The 18,985-nt window shown below is 32.8% G+C and overlaps 2 protein-coding genes across 2 annotated transcripts in view; both read right to left on the reverse strand.

Moving 5' to 3' along the window:
* LOC127699077 (uncharacterized) overlaps positions 1 to 13,705 on the reverse strand; it is a 39,247-nt gene extending 25,542 nt beyond the window's left edge. Inside the window, exons 1-2 of the mRNA XM_052202815.1 lie at positions 13,596 to 13,705; positions 5,064 to 5,094 (exon numbers count right to left, since the gene is read on the reverse strand). Of these exons, the coding sequence (XP_052058775.1) occupies positions 5,064 to 5,094; positions 13,596 to 13,616 (52 nt within the window). The 5' untranslated portion in view covers positions 13,617 to 13,705. The remainder of the gene's footprint in view (positions 1 to 5,063; positions 5,095 to 13,595) is intronic.
* A 3,695-nt stretch (positions 13,706 to 17,400) lies between these two features.
* LOC127699078 (calmodulin-like) overlaps positions 17,401 to 18,985 on the reverse strand; it is a 30,620-nt gene continuing 29,035 nt past the window's right edge. Inside the window, exons 8-9 of the mRNA XM_052202816.1 lie at positions 18,131 to 18,373; positions 17,401 to 17,577 (exon numbers count right to left, since the gene is read on the reverse strand). Coding sequence (XP_052058776.1) covers positions 17,549 to 17,577; positions 18,131 to 18,373 — 272 coding nt within the window. The 3' untranslated portion in view covers positions 17,401 to 17,548. The remainder of the gene's footprint in view (positions 17,578 to 18,130; positions 18,374 to 18,985) is intronic.

An 18,985-nucleotide genomic window follows, 5' to 3' on the forward strand; every position in this document is an offset into this window, starting at 1 on the left:
TCAAAATGTTTAATAAGTTTTTTGTATAAGTTCTTGTGATAAGCTTAAGTCCGAAATCCTTGAAAAGTAAAGCCTCATTGATTACCGTTCATTTTACATTACACAAGAACGACATCCCTATTTAACAAAAGTAGAAGATTTCTGGGCCTCTCGTCTGAAGGTTCTGGCTAGAACAAACTGTCTTCCATTGAATGCTATCTTATTCCGCATGCAATTGAAAGATAGTGATACATGTCAAGCATGTTGTATTGAAGAATCTGTTTTGCATGTATTGTTAGAATGCCAGGAATATAATGATATTCGAGAACGTTTCTTTTCTGATTTGCACGATTTCCTTCTCAATGCAGGAACTGGCTTGTTTTTCTCATAGTTGCCTCGCTTTAATAAGCTTCATTTCATCATCGGTGACATAGTCTTTTTGTTCAGTTATGATATCGGGAAAAAGGTTGATAAAATGGGCAAAAATATTTGACCGTAATCATCAAATCTGCCAATGAGTTGTTACATGTTAATGTCTAAATTAATTTATATGCATGAAAGTTTGAAAGTGTGTCAAATTTATGTGAATGTGTATTTTAAGAAAAAGTCAAAATATATGTGTAATCTTTTAATAATATTCCTGATATCGCACTGTACTTTAACGGTTTCTTCTATTCATTTTTAGCAATGTTTATTGTCAAAGAATGGAGTTTAAAAGAAATGCTTTTACTATTATATTGAAAATGATGAACAATGTAATCTTTTCAAAAGTTTAAGAATGTCCTCTTTTACCTTGCATACATTTTAACGGAAATGACGACATGTATAGGATGCAGGTGAATATTGCAAAAAACGTTGAATACTTTAACTATAAATTCCCTTACCTCAAAACCCTGTTCTATGAATACTTGTAATAGAAAAGTGTGTATGGCATAATTTATTTTTTTTTAACAAAAAGTATTTTTTTCAAAAACAATATAAATATATTTCTCATTTAATTTTAATCGATATAGCTAGTTTTAACACGGCACAAGGTAACGACATTTATGTGATTTTAACCTTCTCTGGATCGCTAAATATGTTTTATGGAAATTCGATATTAAAACTTTCCTTTCCATTGGAGTCATAAACAAATATACATAATTGATCACCACTATGTTACCTATAAAATCAAACTTCTTTCTGGACAATAAAGATTTTAGAATAATCAAACGGTAAACTAGCGCATTGTAAAATCGTTGAACCAAGGTGAAGAAAATAATCATTCAAACTCTTAAAAAAGTTTTATTTTCTTAGTCTGTTCTAACTGCCTATTTTTTTTTAAAGATTTATGAATGAAAGGAAATGAAGAGAAAACGTCAATGAGACACTAACTCTACGACAAACAAAAGGATACGAAGAATATACGTCAATGAGACAAGAACTTTACGACAAACAAAAGAGGATGAAGAGAATACGTCAATGAGAGAAGAACTTTACGACAAACAAAAGGAGACGATGAGTAGAGTGAAAAACTCTACGACAAACAAAAGGAAAAAAGATCTTACGCCAATAAGACAAGAACATAAGGAGATTTAGAGTAAACATCATGCAGACAAGAACTGTACGACAATTAAAATGAGACGAAGAGTATACGTCAATGAAACAAGAACAATTCAATAAAGACAAGGAGAAGAGAATACGTCAATGAGACAAGAACTCTACGACAAACAAAATGAGACGAAGAGTATACGTCAATGAAACAAGAACAATTCCATAAAGACAAGGAGAAGAGAATACGTCAATGAGACAAGAACTCTACGACAAACAAAATGAGACGAAGAGTATACGTCAATGAAACAAGAACAATTCAATAAAGACAAGGAGAAGAGAATACGTCAATGAGACAAGAACTCTACGACAAACAAAATGAGACGAAGAGTATACGTCAATGAAACAAGAACAATTCAATAAAGACAAGGAGAAGAGAATACGTCAATGAGACAAGTACTCTTCAACAAACAAAAGGAGATGAAGAGTATACGTCAATGAGACAAGAACTCTGCAACAAACAAAAGGAGATGAAGAGTATACGTCAATGAGACAAGAACTCTACAACAAACAAAAGGAGATGAAGAGTATACGTCAATGAGACAAGAACTCTAAAACAAACAAATGGAGATGAAGAGTATACCTCAATGAGACAAGAACTCTACGACAAACAAAAGGAGATGAAGAGTATACGTCAATGAGACAAGAACTCTACAACAAACAAAAGGAGATGAAGAGTATACGTCAATGAGACAAGAACTCTAAAACAAACAAATGGAGATGAAGAGTATACCTCAATGAGACAAGAACTCTACGACAAACAAAAGGAGATGAAGAGTATACCTCAATGAGACAAGAACTCTACGACAAACAAAAGGAGATGAAGAGTATACGTCAATGAGACAAGAACTCTACAACAAACAAAAGGAGATGAAGAGTATACGTCAATGAGACAAAAACTCTATGACAGACAAAAGGAGGTAAAGAGAATACGTCAGCGAGGCAAGAACTCTATGACAGACAAAAGGAGGTAAAGAGAATACGTCAGTGAGGCAAGAACTCTATGACAGACAAAAGGAGGTAAAGAGAATACGTCAGTGAGGCAAGAACTCTATGACAGACAAAAGGAGGTAAAGAGAATACGTCAGTGCGACAAGAACTCTATGACAGACAAAAGGAGGTAAAGAGAATACGTCAGTGAGGCAAGAACTCTATGACAGACAAAAGGAGGTAAAGAGAATACGTCAGTGAGGCAAGAACTCCATGACAGACAAAAGGAGGTAAAGAGAAAACGTCAGTGAGGCAAGAACTCTATGACAGACAAAAGGAGGTAAAGAGAATACGTCAGTGCGACAAGAACTCTATGACAGACAAAAGGAGGTAAAGAGAATACGTCAGTGAGAGAAGAACTCTACGACAAACAAAATGAGACGAGGAGAATACGTCAACGAGAGAAAAACTATATGACAAAAAAAAAAAGATCCAAAGAGAACACGTCAACGAGAGAAGAACTCTACGACAAACAAAAGGAGGTAACGAGAATACGTCAATGAGGCAAGAAGTCTACGACAAACATAAGGAGATAAAGACAATATTTTAATGAGACAAGAACTCTTCAAGAAACAAAATGAGATGAAGAGAATACGTTAACGAGAGAAGACGACAACAAAGGGATATAAATAATATGCATCAGTAAGACAACAACTCTACAACAAACTTAAGAGATGAAGAGAATACGTCAATAAGCCAAGAACTCTACGAAAAACAAAAGTAGATGAAGAGTATACGGCAATTAGTCGAGAACTCTAAGACAAACATTAGGAGGTGAAGAGTATTCGTCAATGAGACAAGAACTCTACAACAAACAAAAGGAGATGAAGAGAATACGTCAATAAGACAAGAACTCTACGAGAAACAAAAGTAGATGAAGAGTATACGGCAATTAGTCGAGAACTCTAAGACAAACATTAGGAGGTGAAGAGTATTCGTCAATGAGAAAGAGCTCTACGACAAACAAAAGCAGATGAAGAGAATACGTCAATGAGAAAGAACTCTACGACAAACAAAAGGAGATGAAGAGAATACGTCAATGGGACAAATACTCTACGACAAACAAAAGGAGATGAAGAGTATACGGCAATTAGTCAAGAACTCTACGACAAACAAAACGAGATGAAGAGTATACGGCAATTAGTCAAGAACTCTACGACAAACAAAAGAAGATGAAGAGTATTCGTCAATGAGAGAAGACCTCGACGACAAACAAAGGAATATGATTAATATGCATTAGTAAGACAAGAAATCTACAATAAATAAAAGGAGACGAAGAGAATACGCCAATGAGACAACACAGAAGAGGTCAGCATACACTATAATCATACAGTCTTTAATAATAAACAGTTGTCTATATTATATTCCAAGCTCTAAGTTGGTGTGAATCTAAGACAGTTACGAATTATAGCAGAGACTTAAAAATCTGCCATCAATACCATATTCTCCACACAAAAAAACCAAACCATAAAACCCTTAATCCCATTAAGACATTACAAAAAACAACGCCTAACAAGCTCGAAGTTATATTCATATCATGCTTTTGTTTTCAAAGTATATCCACTTTTGATTACAAAGTGCAGAGATACGTAACTATTTAGTAAATCGCGTTTACTGAACAAACCCTTTAAAGGTACACGTTTGAAAAAAGATTGGTAATGAATTATACTTAAAGCATTAAGATTTTGAAATATACTTTAACACCTGTATACTAATATATTAAAACATACTACTTCTACTTGAGTATAAATTACCATACAAAGGGGAAAATATCATCGAGAGGGATTTTTTAAATAGTTAACGCTACCAACACGTTCATAAAAATAACACTTTATAAAGTTGATGCATCCAAAGTGCTTTTCTTGGCGTACCTTATACAGGAACGCTATATTCCAAGATTGGGTATATGCGTCAATGAAGTAAAACTACTTGGGTAGCTTTTTTACCAAAAGTGACCATATATTCTGTGTATTTTCTACCAAGTTAATACTTTGCGCTGGTCTAAATCATTGTAAACACATAACAAGTCCTTAATGATATTAAACGGTTTAAAATCTGTTCTGATGTCCAAAAGCTATTTGTCTTTTAAATTACTGTTAACCGTTTCAATGTTTGAAGTTGACATAAATGGAACATGATTCTAATCAAATATGTATTCCCAGAGAAAGGCTACCACTTTTATGTGTATTACAAGTATGAAGAACTGTTACAGTATTGTAATCTGGTCTTCCCAAAGAAGCCTACCACTGCTATTTGTATTACAAGTATGAAGAACTGTATTGTAATCTGGTCCTCCCAAAAAGTGCTACCATTGCTATTTGTATTACAAGTATGAAGACCTGGATTGTAATCGCCTCCCACCCAGAGAGGCTATCACTGTTATTTGTAGTAAATGCTTGAAGACCTGTATTGTTATCACCTCCCAACTAGAAGGTTACTACGTTCTTTTAGTGATGAGATTGTACGAACACCTTCCATAATTTTTTTCTTAACGTTCACCTTACCTCTCAATTGTTCTTCAGGAATCTGAGTTTCCTAAAATGAATTTAAAAAATAAAAGATAAACTACACATGCTTCACAAAATTAAGAACACGTGGCAATCACTAATCTGATTTCTAGTTTTTGGATGTCGCTTGCTGATTTACAGTTTTTTAGCGATTTCTTATATATTTTATATACCTCCTCGTAGGGATGAAATTAGATGAGTAATGAAACATAAAAATGAGACAGCCACCTCAAGTAAACCCATATATAGAGTTATACAGGTGCCACTGCAAACAGACGCATCTATCTGAGAACTACACAACAATATCAGAAGGAAATTTGCCACTGGACGTTCAAGAAACAAAAATCGGCAATCAATCAATCCATAAGTGGGAATAAATGGAATTTTTATAAAAAGGAAAGAAAAAATAATATGAGAGGAAAACACCCACTTATCACAAGTTTTGGTATACAGAATTTCTATTTTCATTCTATTTTAAATTTTGAAAACCAGATGCTTATGAATCATTAAGCATCGCTGGATCCGAAAATTTACATTACAGTGCAGAACACATTTTGTAAGTGTTTTTCATGCAAATCAATTGTTTAACAAGAACAAAATTGAATACAAAATATCGTCTTTACATTAAGCAGAAAGAAATCCAAAACTACAAATCAAATTAGGTCTGCTTGATAAAAGAACAATAATATTTAAAGTTATCAAAAATAAAAACGTTCAAATGACAAAGAAAACGGAAAGCGATTAAGTAGGATGAACAACATTAAATTCAATACCAGAAATATCATATTTTCAACACTTAGATAACCGAAATAATAGAAAAAAAGGATAAAAAGTAAAAGAAAAATTACTTACATTGATTTCCATATTGCACAATCAGGTTATAGATATTTACATTGGAAGTTAAACATATTAATGGTAGTTTCAATTTATTTAATCCTCTTTGACAAATTAAATATTTATAAAAGTTCAATTGAATGTATTATTATATTCCAGCAACAATTTTTATGTGAAATAAGTAAGAAAAGAGTATAATAGATAAACTATAGATTTATTGGAATATATTGTTGTCTCTTTAATATATAAATTTAAAAGGTAAATACTTTTATGTGTCATGCAACATTAAACAAGAATACAACCCACTCTCTTAATACAAACATTCATTTGGACATTAGTATATCAATGATTTAAGTGTTAATGATTTTAATGTTCAAGGTCTCCGTATTGTTGATCTATTATTGAATGCTTGTTAAGCTACTAATATTATGTATTATTAATGAAAGGGCAATAACTTCTGATGGGAATGCAGATCACGAAATAAACTCGGCGGAAGTAGAATAGTCCAGTAGACCATAACAATACAATAAGATTTAAAAAAAAGAATATTTTACTTCGAACATAGTTTGATAAATTTAGAAAAAAAACCCCAAAAAACAGAGAACATTTCTATAATGTAATGTTTCAGAACCATGACTTCCTATTATTATAGGGGCATCGGTAGCCGAGTGGTCTAAGTAGTCCAACTACTGTATCACCAGCCTATTAACACGGAGGTTGTGAGTTCGAGTTCCGCACGTGACAGGTGCGTTGGACTCCAATCTTAATTAGACTGGAATTGTAAGTTTTTCCACCGAAGGTCGGTTGTTCTCTTTTGGCACTTTGGCTTCGTCCACTAATAAAAAATGTCTGTCACGAAATGTCCAACAGTGCTGAGAGTGGCGTTAAACACCAATTAATCAATCATTCAATCATACTAATATTACATATTTTAGAAAAAAAGCAATATCACTCGCCGCCTCTTGTTGTTATCCAAAAAACACCCCTCTAAGTTTTTCACGGCCAGCTGCTTACCCGCGTCTCTCCTTTCTTTCCGGACCGCCTTGTTTTCTGTGGCTTCCCTTCTTCCCTTGTCGAATTGGTAACTGTTCTTTGGGTGTAAAAGTGTCAAGAAATGCGATAATTTTGAATATGAAGATAATTAATATGATTGGTCCATTCAATTATCGATCTATTATGCCTTTTTGGGGGATATTATTGTCCCAACATTTTTAGGGCTTCAAAGTTTTTGGTCAGGGAAGTTTTCGATACATGTTAATGAAAACTGCTTCAAACTGAATAAGATTCGGCACGATTTTTATTCTAAAGAAGTCCAAATGTGCAAATTGATGAAACATTTGTGGAATTCGAATATTGAAGAGTCTGTATGATATATCAAAAGAAATTTGCATCAATTTTTCATATGTTCATACAATCATAATGCTTTTCAATGCTATACAATAACTTTGATTATGTTGTTACGACCAAATAACATACACGTAGCTGTGCACTCTAAATTTTATTCAAGATTGAAGGGGTTTTTTAAAACCGGGGCAAGTGCGAATTAAAAGGATAAATCAACCTTACTTCTTGATGTAAGCCTTCGTTTTTTTATGATAAGTTGATCTAAGTGTCAAATTACTCTGCATTTCAAGTTCTAGTTCATATGTGGAAATACAATGTATTTAAATATTGATTCCCATGCGTACTAAACACATATTTCTGGACTAACATACACCAGACGTGCCCTGAATGCCCAAATATATAAAACGCCTGAGAGTATATGAAACATAAAGACATAAACAGAACAGCTAAAACCGTCTGAGGGGACCTTTGCATGAGAGTCACTTCCTTATTTTAGTCCTCTTACATTACTTAGTAATACATTAGTTTTAGAACCTTTATTGTTACTTAGTATGCGTGCTGTATTTGGAGATAATTGATAGTAAAAGCAGATAATATAATAATTGTAGTATTGTTTATTCAAAGCATAAACTTGTTATCTAGATGGTGCAAATATTTGCTAATAAAATACAAGGAATTTTGATTATTTGTAATACAGTACTGATGCATGCATGTTCTGTTAAAACTAATTATACTCGTTTTACTCTGACTTATAGTTATGTTATTTAAATAATTCTATTATCCAATATCTGAAATAAGAACAAGAAGACCACGTATACTAATAAGACAAGACAAGTAATTTAGCATAATGTTAAAATGATGACAAAACAATATTTCTATATATTTCACTTTTTAAAAGGTTCATACTGACTACATGATACAGCTTTCTGTAATATATGATAGATCAAAGTGTCTATGTAAAAAAAAATCTAAAATTTAGATCTGTCAATGTGACAATTGAAGATTATATCGTGCCCAGAGGATGACTTGTCCTATGACAAAGAATCTGAATTATTACTTATTGGTTGATATAAATCAGTCTGGCAATGTGTTATAATTCATCTTACTTCCTGGACAGTGAAGGGATAAGACAGCTTCGCAATACTGTATGTTATAGATTGTTATATTGCCAATAATGGTCAATGTGTCATTGTATTTATGTAATATATTAGTGATCGTCTAGGTCAATATGTCAGTGTATATATAGTATGTCAGTGATTGTCATAGTCTCTGTGTCAGTGTATATGATATGTCAGTGATCGTCTATGTAATATGTCAGTGTATATAGTATGTCAGTGATAGTCTATGTCACTGTATATACAATATGTCAGTAGATGTTTATGTCACTATGCCAGTGTGTATATAGAATGTCATAGATTGTCGATGTCACTGTGTACGTGTATTTATCTTACCTCCTATATATTTCTATGAATATGATTGGTTAAAAGCAACCGCGTGGAGACCGTGTATATTCATATGGGGTAAGTAGGCGTAGTTTATTTCAATAGATATAAGAAGATGTGGTATGAGTGCCAATGAGACAACTCTCCATCCGTGTAAGTCAAAATTTATAAAAGTAAACCATTATAGGTCAATACACGGTTAGTAGTGGTGTTACGTCCCTTTGTAAAATCAACACGGTGCTGATGAAAAATCTAAAGGGTTTCAAGAGACGAAAAAATTGATGATGAACGATTAAAATAAATGCAGAAAACACATCAAAAGCTAACAAGTTGTTATTGTTGGCATTTGTTTTTGTATAGACCAATGGAAGTAGGTTCTTAATATTGAAGACTTGATCACTTTAATAGGCCACTAGTCTAAATGCCACATGTTAATGTGTCATGTATATATACTGTGTCACTGTGTCACTGTGTAACTGTGTCACTGTGTCACTGTGTCACTGTGTCAATGTTATATTTTATCAGTAATTGTCTTTGTCACTGTATCAGTGTATATATAGTATGTCAGTGGATATACAATATAAAAGTGATATACTATGCCACTGTGTCACTGTATATATAGTATGTTATAGATTATCTATGTCACTGTGACAGTGTATGTATAATATGTCAGTAATCGACGTTGTGTCACTGTGTAAGTGTATATATAATATCTCATTAATCGCCTTTGTGTCACTGTGTAAGTGTATATATAATATGTATGACAAAAATCGCCTATATCACTGTGTCATGTATATATAATATGTCGGTGATAGGCAATGTGACTCTGTCAGTGTATATATAGTATGTCAGTGATCGTCTTTGTCACTTTATCAGTTATCGTCTATTTTAATGTGTCAGTGTATATATAGTAAGTTATGGATTGTCTATGTCACTGTGACAGTGTATATTAAGTATGTCATAGATTCTCTATGTCACTGTGTCAGTGTATATATAATATATCAGTAATAGCCTTTGTGTCACTGTGTAAGTGTGTATATATTATGGATTGTCTATGTCACTGTATCAGTGTATATTAAGTATGTTATAGATTCTCTATGTCACTGTGTCAGTGTATATATAATATGTCAGTAATAGCCTTTGTGTCACTGTGTAAGTGTGTATATAATATGTAAGACAGTAATAGCCTTTGTCACTGTGTCATGTATATATAATACTTCGGTGATAGGCTATGTCACGGTGTCAGTGTATATATTGTATGTCAGTGATCGTCGTTGTCAATTTATCAGTGTATATATAATATGTCAGTAATCATCTACTAGTATGTCGATATGTCAGTAATCATCTATGTCAATATGTCAGTGTATATATACTATGTCAAGGATCGTCTAGATCCATGTGTCAGTTTATATATATTATGACAGGGATTGTCTATGTCTCTCATTCTGAATTAGTGTATATATAATATGTCAGTTATCGTCCATGTCAATGTGTCACAGTGTATAATATACAGTATGTCAGTAGTCGTCTATGTCAATGTGTCAGTGTATGTATAGTATGTCAGTGATCGTCCTTGTCAATGTATCGGTGTATGTATAATATATCAGTGATCCCCTGTCACTGAGTGAGTCGAAAAAGAGGGTATGTTGATAGGGGCGTACAATTTAACCCCTCAAAAAGTCATTATATTGGTTACCTACAAAAGGCATCGGATTGAACGCCCCAATTCCGACAGGCGTTTCTTCATATTCATACATATCGAACAGACCAATTATGGACATGTTTAGTTTAAATGGAAATAATTCTTTGTATATTTAGTGCGTCCGAAGAGCTTTCTTGATTTACCTTCATCACCTGAACATTTGTAATCCATTATTGTATAAAAAAACGTAGAAACGGTAGCCTCAATATGACCAAAAGGGAACTTAGATGAATAGCGTAAATTCTACATTGAACATTTAACAGGGTTTTACAGTCCTAATGACAATATTTCTATACATCAGTCAAGCTCTCGAGTATAATGAATATGAGAAAGTCCTTTAAACCTAAACGTTGAAATTAATGCATGGTGTTCAGGTCACATACAAGATATCATTAATCCCACCTAGGTTCCCATTCAGATGAAAAAGGAGACACCAAAGGGTCAGTTAAACACACAAGTCGAAGAAAAACATACTAAATCTTTACCATTATATTACCCAGAAAACTAAGCTAAATGAACTTAGCACAGAACAGGGGATGCAGTATTGAGCACTGTAACAAATAATCCAGGTACAAGACGTGGTTGGTAATATTTAGAGGACAGAAAGGTGACTGCTGCTTAGACAAATTAATTATTCGTGGTCATCAGGTAAAACTGTACTCCATTACGATCAACAAGGTCAAGGTTATAATTACGTCCGTAAATAAAACTTTCTAGATCCATTGATTCAGTGGCACCCTTGTAAGCAGAAACACGTAGACATCCAGATACAGCTAGGAAACAAATATTTTGTTTAAAGTGACATGAACCATAAGAATATGTGATCATTTACAGAATATAGACAAGCATAATGTCGATATTTATTGACAAAAAGTGACAGATACTATCAGTCTCATATTTTTTTATATAAAGCTGAAAAGTGATAAGGACAATCATTGTTTATTTTTATGAAAACCGTCCAACTCAGGAACATATATATTCTCGTTTGAATTGTTTTACATTCGTCATTTCGGGGCCTTTTTTAGCTGACTATGCGGTATGGGTTTTGATCATTGTTGAAGGCCGTATGGTGACCTATAGTTGTTGACTTCTATGAGATTTGGTCTCTGGTGGAGTGTTGTCTCATTGGCAATCATATCTTCTTATTTGTATATGACATAGACAGTCGCCATTCTCTTATTTTATATACGTTTACAAAGTAAAAAAGACTGTCATTGCATATTTTTATCAATATTTGTGACATACCCCATTTACTGTACCGTAACATAAAGGAATTTTTAATTGATTACGATGAAATGAAATGTTGCAAAACAGCCTTCCATATACGTATGTTTTTCTAAAGGAAAGTATTGATTCACATTAACTAGTGTACACATGTATGTAGTTTCAGAGAAAAAAAAGAAAAAAAAATGGTCTACAACATGATTTAATGGAACCTTTGAGGTACCACTGACATCAAATCAACACGGAATTAGGTTTCCTTGATTTAATGGAACCTTTGAGGTACCACTGACATCAAATCAACACGGAATTAGGTTTCCTTGGTTTATGAATCTCCATGTCATTCTCTCTCAAAATATTTGGCCTTTTAATTTTAAAGATAACAGAAATGAAAAAGAGCATTAAGATTAAAATTTTGTCTCTTGCCCAAGTTCTTCGTTAAATTGGACAGAAATTGTGCATAATAAGCATAAGCATGGTTCGAATAGTCGTGTTGAATTGAAGGAATTAGCAAAAATTTGAAAAGTAATGAACCAGACGCCTATAGCTAGTAATGGCAGTAGTTTTTACTGGTCAAATGAGCAAAATAAAGAGATAAAAAGAGAGATTTCATAAAAAAATAAACAGCTGCGACATGAGCGCATGATACGCCCCTCACTTTTTCAAGAATAAAGTTCGATAACTCCTCAATGTCATATCAGAAAATTATATAAAAAAACTATAGATATAAGATATAAAGTTTCATGAAAACTGCTCAAAGCACTTTTGAGTTATTGTCCGAAAACTGGAAAATCCCCCCTTTTTTCTGAATAAAATCCCATTACTCGGAAAAGTAAAATCTAAAATTTATAAAAATCGAATGGGAGCTTACATGTTGACGACGGACGGACGGACAACGGTATACCATACATAATACGTCCCGTAAACGAGCGTATAAAAATGAAGAGCTGGGGATTATTTCATGTAAACTTGCAAATCGGAACATTTTATAAATTTATATTATATCAATGTAAATAAACATAAGACATTTAGAATTCAAGCCATTGAAAAAAAAGTTTCAAATGTTTTGGTTTGACCGTACCTAATGAAGGTGTTAATCCAGAAAATAGCTACGGAAGTACGCACCTCATTCATTATCGAAAGATAACACAACTAACTTCTTTCTACATTAATACAACGAACAGATATATTCCCTGATTGGGGAAAACTGAAACTCGGCATTCGATTTACTAAGTGAAACAAATAAGGTTACAAGGTATATGGATCCATTGAGAGTAATTGTGTCAAGAACATTCGTAGAGAATTATTGCATATTTATTACCTCCATTTCGCTAATGATGTAACTATTTATCAGTCTAATGCAGTTTTTACTTCTCAGTTTTTATAAATAGCAGAAGCAGAAAGTCTGTCAAAATGTAGTTATATCTTTTCGTTGTATACTAATATACATTTTAAAATTAGTATTTAAAGTCTAACAAATTAAAGAAGGAAAAGACAAGAAAAACAAAATAGAGCCTAAAAAACAACAAACCAATACAATTTTAAAATCATAAAAACAATATTAAAAGTTTAAGGAATGCATAATCAGTCAACCAACTATTCACCAGTTGCTGTTCTACTGTTGATGCAGATAAGCGCACGATTAACTTCTGGGACCCAAATAAGCTTTTCAAACTCAATTGAGAACTCATTCACGACCATTATATTACAGAACAGTAGAATAATTTGCTTTTCTTTCTTTCTTCTTGATTTTAGCTATCGGAACAATCAAATATGATTAAAAAAATGTTCATTTACAATGACATCGACTAAACAATATTGATCGATTTGGATATATTAGATATATAGTCTAAGAGAATAGTTTTTCCGCAACGAATATCGCAACGAATCTTAAGTAAAATTGTAAGTTGTAAAAAAACAAAAGTCGTTTCAAAATGTTTACAAAAACGTTGAACAAATCACATAAAACATGACAAAAATACTCACATCTACCAGTTCACTCGACATTTTAGTTTCCTATAGTGTTCATTACTATATGGATTATGGTATATCTGCGTGATTTAATAAATGTTATTGTGTTATGGGGGCAATGATGGTATCATTCAAACTAACTGTATTAACCTTTATTGTTTAATACTGACTATATCTCGGTACATTTGGGATTAAGTTACTGTTATGTACAAAGTTTCGGTTGATCCGTGAACAATTTACTAATTTATAATCAATTATTTAAAAGTATTTATTATTTGTATATATTTTTATTCAAACTCTAAGCTTTGATAAGCTTCTTTTTGACTTTGTCATGTTACTTAATTTATAGTACTGTTGTTCTAAAAATATGTTTACTGATAATGGACAGGTCAGAGATGTTGCATGACATTTTCTTTAAAGAGACCCATTTAGTACCTTTCGTTGCTAAATAATTTTCTAAATTAGGAAATCTGGATAATTAGGAATACCGTCATTTTTACATCGCGATGACCTTGGGGTCATTCAGATGTATTGCTATCGCCTAGATTTCCATTATGTAAATTAGTTTTGGGTTTGTAACCGATCTATAAACATGATAAATATGCGCACATAAACGAATGCAAAATAACATTCCTTATCGTTTGATATAAATACATCTCTTCAATGAATACCGATAAAAATATTTTTGTTTACAACATAAATTAATAATATGAAAATGTTTTGTAGTTCGATATATATATATAAGTAAAAAATCATTGATAATATCAATGCAGACGTACCGAAAAATTGTGTTAAAAGCATGCGGAAGAATATCTCAGAGAACTTTTTGCGAGGACCGGTAACTCTGTAATTGTTTTTGCGGGAAAATATGAATGCCTACTCGTATCCAATCTTAGAAAAATCGAATTTTTACAGAAAAGTGTCCACCATGTGTACTGATTTGTATCACTACAATATAATAGTTATTATGGTGAAGTTGAATTTCCTGTCATTTATTCATCATCCACGCACGAACTTGTCTCAGAAAAAAATATATCTCTGTACATTAACCTCAGTTTCAGGTAAAGAGATATGTTGTTTTTTTCTGAGACAAGTGCTTTTGACCATCCTCAAGAACTTGTGGTCATCCGATGTTCAGTACTTCAGTACTTTGATTAATATATAGTTATTTCAATATCAGTACTGTATCATATCATATCATTCGTTCCATTTTAAAAGTCAAAATAATTTATCTGCAATTCATCTGAGCCTCTTTTGTTCGAAATAGTTTGTTTTATACATTTTGATTCATGTTACAATGTTTAATTGAAAATCCCAAAACTATGTTTTTCCAAAGTAAGAACTAGGTACTAATTTATTTTAATATAGAACAACATAGCATCAACTAACTAAATAAAACAATATGCTAGAAAAAAAATATGAGATTATTATTATTATGATGGAATAATATTTTTTGAGATTTGCATGTTCCTTATTTATTTGAGAGATGTCTCCCAGAGCTTTGAAAGCGGTATTATTGAATTCTAAATCAGCAGAGTTCTTTGATCTTACATTAAGTAACTTTATCAATCGATACGATAACCATTGTGTTGTAAACCCCCTTATATCAATATCACATAGTTAAAGGAACATTTAAGGACAATAACTCATAGAAAAAGTGGATTTCTGTCTTCTTACTCTATGTGTAGATATTGTCTAGCTGATCAATTTTGCTTCTTACAATTTCTCTCTATCTACTATAGGTTTTGCACTAAATGTAAAATGGGTAAATTTCGTTGTATAAAGACAATAATTCCTTTAAGAATTTGATTGGCAGTTTCGGTTCTATTTTGACCTATATGCAGACCTTGTCCTGCTGATCGTGTAAGCTGTGCATTTTCTTACCTACTCCAGTTTTTGCCAAAAATGCTAAGATGTATTAAACTCCTCAATAAAGGGCAGTACTTAGAACACTGACAATTTCGGTCATGCTTGGTTTATTTGTAGATCTTATCCTATAATAACTTTTGCCATCTAAAGTTTCTCTATCTGTTATAGTTTTCAAGATAAGAGGCAAAAGCGCAAAAAAATGGTAAACATCTTCATTTAAGGACAATAACTCTTATACGGAGTTGACTGATGATTTCGGTGATGTTGATTGATTTGTAGATCTTGTCTTGCTAATCTTTCTTGTCATTTTAAGTTTTTCTTTATCTATGATAATTTTCCCGATGACAGGAAAAAATGAGAAACAAATGGTAAAAAATCGTCTATTAAGGACAAGAACTCCATAAGGAGTCCTCTGATAACTTTGACAAAATAGACAGTAGGTCTGAACATTTCTGCTTACGTCAGATTATCTCTTTCTTTAACGGTTTTCAAGACAATAGACAAAACATGCATTTTACCCCTATGTTCTTTTTTACCATATCGGCCATGTTGGTTGGCAGGTGGGATCATCGGACACATTTTTAAAACACGATACCCCATTGTTGATTACGGCATATTTGTCTCAGAGAAACTGCGGTTAATCATTCTACATAATAACGTTTTTCATTCATTTCCTCACCTTTTTAAATGGGTTTAAAACAACCAAAGACTTCTTTTTTCCCACATAAATGGCTTTTAAATTTGCTACCATAATACAAATATATTGTTAACGGTTTTACATATGTAAGACTCTGAACCGTGATGGCACTCCGAACCGCGATGGTCACGCTGATGTGCGATGGTTAGACGCTGAAGTGCGATGGTGGCATTGTTACGCTATCTTGTTGATAGCTACGCCGAAGTACGATGGTGGTTTCGCTGAAGTGCGATGGGTTACATAAACTATATTTTTAGTGTTTTTCATGTTCACATGTCGATGAAGAAGTAAATATGTTTGCTAGAAGCAGCTTTCTTGTTTAATAAGTAAACCATCGAGAATATTTCCAGTCATAATTGTAACGTTGTAGTTTACTTTTGACGAAAAGAGGTCAACATTCATACAATATTTCCAGCCGCTACATGCAAAGATTTTGTTTCCATTAAAACCAGTGCTTATTTCAATGACTGAAAATGTGATAGCAGTTTAAAACGCATTATAAGAAGTGCCTAATGAACTTATCACCGTATGTGTTTTTTACAGCAACTAGAGAAAATATGGAATGTTTTTGTATATCCAACATGAATACAAGTAAATACATTCTTAATATTACTGGTAAAGTGAAATAATTATTAAACAGGGGAAATTTAGCCTCTCTGTAGCAGACCCTTTTTCGAAATTTACAGAAGTTTTGTTTTTTACGTACGATGGTGCTTGGAAATCTCTAACTACATACGGGTCCGCAGACAGACTCTCCGTCTTAGGATATTACGGTAAACATAGAACTCATGAGAGCTGAGAGCTGAGATTACTATAACACATATAGTAATCTCAGATGAAGGGAACAAAGTAAAGATAAACTGTTAACGCAGAATAATGTCCTCATGCAGCAAACTTAAAGAGAACGAGTTCTCATTTAGTATGAAACTATAACTAAGGACATATATAGACCATCGCACTTCAGCGAACAGACCATCGCACTTCGGCGAAGACCATCGCACTTCAGCGTGATCATCGCACTTCAGCGTCCCCATCGCACCTCCGAGTCCTACATATATGAAAGATTTGCTATCAGTTCTGAATACATTCTGGAACTTGGTTGAGTAGTCCTTACAGAACAAAATCCAGAAATCAGATTGTCTTTACTTAATATGAATATAGAACTCGATGGAAAATAAACAAATTGCAATGGCTGATTTATAATTTTAATGCTAAAGCTACTTTTATCGAGAGAAAAAAGTATAAATTTGTAACTTCTACAGTTACCAGCTTGCATTGACCGTGCAGGTTGATACGTTTTAAATATTTAATAATGAAAAACATCAAAATACCAAGGCTTCATTAAATGTCTTGGTGCGTATGAATGCCTAAATAAAAATCTCTTCTTAAGACCATCCTTTCTTCAATATCTACACATTTTCCTCACGAATTCTGAAATCAAATTAAAAGTAAATTGATTTCAACTGAATGGCCGATGTCGTCATATTTCAAAAGAGATCAGACAGTATAACTGTAAGTTAACATAATTTTTTAATAAGATAACTTGATCACGTGACTGTCGTACCTTCCAACAGGTTGTCATTTGTTATATCGTAACAAGTATCAATGGCAGTTCTTCGGTATAATTTGTTAAATTTTTCACAACTTTTCTAGAATATGGACGATTTAGAGCTGGGCATGTTGAACATACACTTGTCTATGTTTTCTGGATTTTTCGTCATTTGATTTCTGTCGCATTATTCGTATTTATCTGGATCATAAAATATTGTTATTTTATTTGGAAAGCATTTCGGAGTCTACATTTTTTAATTGTATTGTATTGATCAAGATTTCTATCAAAACTTGAAAATAGATTTTGTGCTTTTAAAATCTTTCTTCCAACAATTTCATGTTAATTATCTGTTTTAATCCAGTATCTTATAAGCAAGCTTAGAGATGCGGTGGAGTAATTTTACATCTTAAACAAGAAAGAAGATATACGGACCAATATAGTTGATTTGACCGTCCCCATTTGAGTCTGCTTCTCTTATCATGGCATCTATTTCATCGTCTGGTAGCTTGTCACCAAATGTCGTCATAATCTGTCTCAGATCGTTTGATGAAATTGTTCCATTACCGTCATTATCGAAGACTTTAAATGCTTCTCTAATTTCTTCCTCTGAATCAGTATCTTTTGTTTTCTTAGCCATCATAGTAAGAAATTCTTGAAAATCTATTATTCCATTTCCTGTTGAAAAGACAATATTCAGTACTTATATAAAATGCTATAATTGCCAATGGGACAACTATCCACCAGATTTCAAATGAAGTGAGTGTAAGCAATTTTTTTCATTTTGTCATATTTGCAGTCGACTATACTGTAATCCATACTTATAAAACAATGATAGACGTTATTCTGTATTATATTTTATGTAAACAGTCATTGAAAATACCAGGCTTATTAGATCTTATTAAGTACGCCAACCGCGCATTTCGTCAACATAAAGATTCGTCAGTGGCGCTCGAATCAAAACAGTTCAAAGGTCAAATCAATTACGAATCGAGTAGTACTGAAAACAAAAATTGTCAAAATTTGACTACGGTATAGAAATATGATTATCCATGGAACTCTACCGTCCGGTGGTAAAACCCTTTCTAAAGTGGTTGTCGTTTAGCCATGCGGTATGCAGACACATCCGGTCAGAATAGGGTTATTAAACTTAATGCATACTGTATGGAGAGTTTCACGCAAGTTCACGTTAAAGAACTCTTGCAGCAACTCTCTGATAAGTCCTTAGATGGCTAAAAGGCAAAGTTTCTTTCCAACGAAACATCATTTTTACATTTTACAGTGGTTATC

Source organism: Mytilus californianus, unplaced genomic scaffold, assembly GCF_021869535.1.
Source record: "Mytilus californianus isolate M0D057914Y unplaced genomic scaffold, xbMytCali1.0.p SCAF_4, whole genome shotgun sequence".
Taxonomy (NCBI): Eukaryota; Metazoa; Mollusca; class Bivalvia; order Mytilida; family Mytilidae; genus Mytilus; species Mytilus californianus.